Consider the following 6,493-nt stretch of genomic DNA (forward strand, 5'->3'; position numbering starts at 1 on the left):
ACTCAAACGCAGCCCAGACCTCGACCTGCCCAGAGAACCGAAAATTAATATACCTTGATAAGAAACATACTAAAACATGGTAAATCTTGCCAAGATCTTCACATGTTACTTGCTAAGAAAACATCAATATTTGCACGAACTTGCAAGATCTTTGCATAGGTACCAAGAAACAAAATCTTGGCAAGATAACCAAGAAATATTAACCATGACATGGCAAGACATACTAAGTTGTCAAAATTATAAAGCACCTTTAAACAAGATTTACCGCGAATTGGTTTGATTTATCAAGAATTATCAAAAATTATCAAGAATTATCACGAATTATCAAAAATTATCAACAATTATCAAAAATTATCAAGATTTATCAAGAATTATCAAAAATTATAAAGAATTATCTAGAATTATCAAGAATTATCAACAATTATCAAGAATTATCAAGATTTATCAATATCAAGATATATCAAGAATAATTAAGAATTATTTGTCCTAAAACTGTCTGAGTTCCTGTTAGTTCTTTAACCAACAATTGAGCCTTCGTTTTTCAGAGTGATTGTTTCAGGTGTAAAGATATGAGGCGACCTCACAATGTGCTGGTTGTGAATTTGGCTGTTGCTGATTTGGTCATGGTTCTTGGCTCCCAGCTGCCCACCTGTCTCTCCGCTTTCTGGGCCAGAGAGTGGATGTTTGGAGCTACTGGTATACTTAATATGCCAGTTTTCATTCAGAAAATTGGGTTCAATAATTATAGTTTCAAGTTTCAAAATATGCTGACATAACTGCACAGGCTTAGCCATCGACTTTATTAAGCATCTCGACTTTACCTCGACCCAGCTTTCTGCATCTGGAATTTACTTTACATTGACCCTTGACCATCAGTAATGACTTAAACCTCAATTAAAAAATGTTCACTGAATTGCTCTCACCGAGGGGATGGCTTTGGTTGATGTGGGCGGTAGTGCGTTGTGATGAAAACGGGGGTCTTAAGGTCAGAAATTAACTTTCAATACATAAGCTTACACCTCCTTAGCAGTTTGGGTGAAAATTTCACTTCCAGTCTAGCCAAAATCTAAGAGAAATCCACAGTGACCTACTGCCCTGGAGTTTTACCAGCTAATTCCGTTCTCAAGAAAAAAGTAACCAAACTGTATCCGCCAGACGAAAAGAGCCGATCTCGTTTAAAAAAATGCCGTACAAAAAATTGTATGAAAAGATCAACAGAGTGAAATAACTAAAAATACCTTCCTTTGAGAGCAATTATAAAATCCTTGCCAAAAATTGTCGTTTAAAACAAAATAAAATCGACAGTATGTTTGGTTATAGTCTGAAAAAAAACAACTGAAACACCGTTTTTTCCTGTATCGTTGGTATGTTATTTTTTAGACTTAGAAACGCGTCGGCTTGTTAGATTTTTAAACATATGAAATTGTTGGTATGCTTGGTTTGAAAGGTAGGAAAATGTGAGTACGTTGGGTTTCAAACGCAGGAAATCTATAGTATGGTTGATTTTAAGCGTACGAAAAAGTTGGTATGTCGTTTTCGAACCACAGCAATCATAAGAAAAAGAACTTTTTTGTTTCTTTTCTAATTACGATATCAGAACTCCGTGAAATTCAAATAATGTAATGAATTAACTTCAAAGTTCAACAAGTCTGTTCAAGATTAAATGAAAAACAGACACTAATTCATATTTGTTCAACAAGCTGTGTAAGTGAAATGATCTTGCATAACTTCGTCTAAATTCCTTCAAACAATACACTTTAAAATCTTGCAAATCAAACGCTGCAAGAACTTTTGATCACAAAATGAACAGAAAACTCAATTTTTAATGAAAAAAACGGACATCTTCTTGCGTTTGAAACCAAACGTGCAGAAGATTTTTTTTTGTTTGAACGCAAACATATTGTTAGTTTCCTACTTTAGAAACAGCAGATACCGCAAAATCAAGCAAACTGACAATTTGTTAACAAAATCTACCAAACTATTTTTACTCACTTTTTGGTTTTTTAGATTAATGAACGCGGAAAAATTTCACGGCTCATTCCATGATAGGTTCCTGAAAAGGTGAGAGTCCTAATAAAGTTTTGTTTCAAATTTTTGAAGTCTTGTCTAAGAACATCAGTATTTACATCTATTTTGTAAAGCACTAGCCCCAACTTACAATTTGCCTTTGAATTTGCTGTCATGAATCTTTGAACTTCAAACTTGAATAAGTCATATAACTTCTACAATGGGATGAGTTTTGGAAGACTCAATAAACTAACTGTTCATTAACACTCAATATGGAAAATTGAATAAATATATTTACATTTTTTCCTCGTCCAAGCTTGAACGAGGAAAAAATGTAAAATTAATTATTTTAGCTTCTCATGATGAATGTTAATGAACGATTAGGTTATTGAGTCAAAAGTTATCCCAAAGATTCAACCCTTATTGTCGAAGTCGTATGACTTATTCAAATTCGAAGTTCAAAGATTCATGACAGCAAATTAAAAGGCACATTGTAAATCGGGGCTCGTTCTATAATGTAAAAATATGACAAGCATTTGTGGGGTGCAAGTAATATGAAATAATATGCACCCACTATACTGGGGAAGACGCAAATGGAAAAATTGCCAAAAACCTGTCAAGGATGGTCTTTTCAGAATGTAGTAGTGCAATACAACTGTTAATGACTGAAAGCCATAAAAGATAAAAACCAGAAAAAAATGCCTTTTTCATTATTAGTTCTAGAATTGACAATGAAAAAAAGGTTATTTCTGGTTTTTATCGTTTACGGTTTTCAACCATTAAGAATTGTATTGCACTACTACATTCAACGCAATCGACATCTAGATTTATAAAAAAAAGACCATTCTTGACCAACTTTTGGCATCTTTTCCGTTTGTGTCCTCCCCAGCATTGTGGGTGCATATTATTTCATTATATTTGCACCCCCCAAACGTTTGTGTCATATTTCTGCATTATGATTACTATTTAATGACACTCTGCTATCTGTAGCAGAAAAAATCCATTTTTGTAATCTTTTCCTTTTTTAACACCCCCCCCCCCCCCGCAGTACGTTATGCACCCCCAATTACAGAGCACGTGTCATTACACAGTAAATCATTATGTAAAAATGTGGCAAGCGCGTCTGGGGTTGCAAATAATATGTACTCACTAAGCTGGGGGGCACAAAAGGAAAAGATCCCAATTTTTATATAGAAAGTGAATCGACTTGAATTAAATTTAATTGATTTGAAGAACATAGTTGAATCATTAATTACAAGAAACGCGGTTGCAGATTTAAAAGTTGTTTCGCATTATAGCCCCCCCCTCTCCTCTTCTCATCCCAGCTCCCGCTCTCAACTGATGTAAATTTACATAATGACGGGCTCTAAATTTGTTGGCGTTTATAATAGAAAAGACCCGGATTAAAAATCATGCAATCCAAAATAATTTGGCTTGTCAGATGTCATTGGTGTCCTTGACTTTGCGGAACTAAAATTACGTTCATATCTTTTTGTGGTAATTCACGTTCTTTTGACCTCAATTTTTCTCTGCAAAAGCTACCTTTTTTGGCAGTTAGAAACCCGACGAGAGCTTTTGATGTCAAACTGTCTCTTATATTTTATCAACCCGTTGATTTGATTAAAGTTTTCAATCTCCAACCAGCCAGTCCTCCTATTTCCCCCATGGGAGGAGCGCTACCAAAAGTTTAATTGCGATGAACAACTTAAGGCAACTTGAGGTTGCTTTATCACCGCCAAAATGATGTGCAATTTCAGTTTGTCTTCCTTTAACGGCTGATAAATAGACCATAATAACAGAAAATAGAAGATAAAAACTAATTCAAAATTGTAAAAACAAATTAATAAAGAACTTAAGTTTCGGTTGAGGCGTCAAATATACTGCTGACGTAAAAATTGTTTCTTAGTTTAAAAGTAAAAGTTTGATTTAAGCGGTTTTAGCTAACTCTCTTCAAATAGTGGATGCCAAAAATTTCAATAACTGATTTATAGCTCAATTTCGCTTTTTCGTACTAGTATCTTTTTTTTGCACTCAGCGTAACTGGATTCCACGCTGATTGCATCCAAATTTCCCATTGAATATATCTACATTCCGCAATTGTGTCCAATTTTAAAAGTGGTTTTAAGTTTTTTAATTGATAACAATTAAAAGCGATTAAAAGTGGTTTGAAGGTTAATAATATACCATTTATGCAATTTAGCACGATGTCTGTAAGGAAATAGGATTGACATCACCAAAAATTTCCAAGCCTTTTTTTGTTCTGGGGGATCTTCCAGAAACAAATCGATTATAATTGCTGCGAGTTTGTTGTAATTTTATACGATAAATTGAAATCATATATCCTATAGGGCTCTAACTTACCATTATGTTTCAATTTGCTTTTGAATTTTAGGTCGGGAAATCAGATTGAGGTCACCGCGAACTCTCAGAGTTTTTTTGTTCTGGGGAATTTTTTTTTAAAATCAATCATACTGGCTATGATTTGGTATTATTTTGATATATATTAAAATTAAGAACGTTTTATTAAAAAAACTGGGGGGACTTTCCACCTGCTCTCCTCAAATGCAGGCCTAAATAAAAAAGGAAAGAAAGCGATGAATCGAAATCTTAAAGTCAGATAAAAAAGGAAAAAAAATAATTTTTTTATAACATAGAAATAAGCAGCAAAATGTTTGTTAACAAGGGCTGGAACAACAACAGCTGTATCAATTTTTCCACATTAGTGAACATTTTGGTAAATTTATCTCGGCTCTTTATGGTGTATTATGGTATATTATTCTCAGTCTCAACTGATACCTAAATTGACCAAAATTGTACTACAAGACATGTCACGTAATTTTCAACTTGAAAGTATCTCAATTTTGCAAAAAATAAAACAGAACCGCTTTTGTGAAAATAGCCACTAAGCTTGTCTCCTAGATTTCTTCATTTTATGTGTCTATTTTCCCAGCGATGTTCTCTAAAGTAGAAGTTTTGTGGTATATTGTTTTCATTTAGCTTCCGCAAAAGGATGCTTTATATTCATTAAATTTGTCTCATAAATGTTTCTTAGTTTCAGAAAAATGTTTTTGGTTTCAATATTTTATTATTTTTTTTCAAAATTGTATATCTAAAAATTGAATTTGAAGAATTGTTTTGTACAAGTAAGATTTATTCACACAGGTGAAAAATCTAACAAAGGCCTTTAAACTGAACAAATTATTCTTTCTAAAACTGCAACTTATTACACAAAGAGAATAAAAACACATGCCCGAAATGTTTTGATTCAAACTAACAGAAAAGAGATCAGCACTGAAGCCATTATAAACAACAGAGCAGATGAATCCCCAACCTCCTAATTGTTCGACCATAAACGAGTACCTCATCAGTAGAGAGCGTTGAGTTTTCTCAAATTGTTTCCCAGGTTTCAAAAAATTCTGGACAGAGCAGAACAAGTCTTTAGACAAAATGCTACCAATCGCTTCTTCAGAGATGATTGTAAACGAAAATGAATGTAAAAATTTCGGAGAATGAATAATGTTTCAAATATCGCGCTGATATATAATTTTTTTTAATTTCAGAAATGAGCTCTTGTTTATTTCCTCGTTATGCAATCTTTTTAATGCAGTTGACACTTTAGCCTTACCTAAGCCGGCCGAGATCCTAGATAGAAACCGTTTATGACCAGGCGCTATTTCGTTGATGATCAACTAAAAGACAGTTTCTTACAAGGATACTGGACCGTGTAATCAGAGAGCACTGCACTCCCTGGTATTCTAACCCTCTCTGTTCCCTCGCCCTCCACCTCCCACCCCACCCCCCACTACCCCCCACTCCCCCCACTCCCCTCCACCCCCACCCCCCACTACCCCCACCCCCTACCCCCCCCTGATGCTAATCATAATCGAGTACCTCAGCAGCGTAGAGCTTTGATTTTTCTCAAATTGTTTCAAAAAAATTTCTGGATTTTTACATTTTCTAGCGTGCACTGTGTCGGCATTTCTGGCAACAACCAGTGGCTTTGCCTCAATCGGCACCATGGGAATGATAGCCTATGATAGGTTCTGCAGACTCTCTCACCCTCTGCGAACCCTGGACAGGGAGAGATTTGGCAACCGGAGGTCCCTGCGTCTCCTGGCAGGAGTCTGGCTCTACTCTCTTTCCCTCTCCTTACCTCCCCTTACATATCATGGATATGGGGCGCCAGGTGAGAGGAATCTGACTTCATTAAACATCGTGTTTCTTTGCCAGTGCATCTTAATTTTACCCAGACCAAATTAACCTCTGATCAGACTAATGTGCGCTCGAAACACCGTGTGCGCTCGAAGTGCGCTCGAAACGGTCTCTGATCAGATCTTTCCAGACGGAAAAGGACCTCTGATCAGACTAAAATTAGACCATTGTCCAGACGATTGTGCGACCATGGCCCAGACCAAACCCAGACCATCGTCCAGACGATTGTGCGCTCGAAATCACCTCTGATCAGACTCAATTGCGTTCGAAATAG

The 6,493-nt window shown here is 35.6% G+C and overlaps 1 protein-coding gene across 1 annotated transcript; it reads left to right on the forward strand.

The window, feature by feature from the left end:
* Nucleotides 1–502: 502 nt before the first annotated feature.
* Nucleotides 503–6,193, forward strand: LOC142357753 (melanopsin-like; the record flags this gene model as incomplete). Its single annotated transcript, XM_075409296.1, has 2 exons — nucleotides 503–696; nucleotides 5,969–6,193. Coding segments are annotated over exons 1-2 (352 nt in total), but the record flags the coding sequence as incomplete, so codon positions are not given.
* Nucleotides 6,194–6,493: the final 300 nt, after the last annotated feature.

Source organism: Convolutriloba macropyga, unplaced genomic scaffold (assembly GCF_964194025.1).
Source record: "Convolutriloba macropyga unplaced genomic scaffold, txConMacr16.3 SCAFFOLD_2467, whole genome shotgun sequence".
NCBI classification, from domain to species: Eukaryota; Metazoa; Xenacoelomorpha; order Acoela; family Convolutidae; genus Convolutriloba; species Convolutriloba macropyga.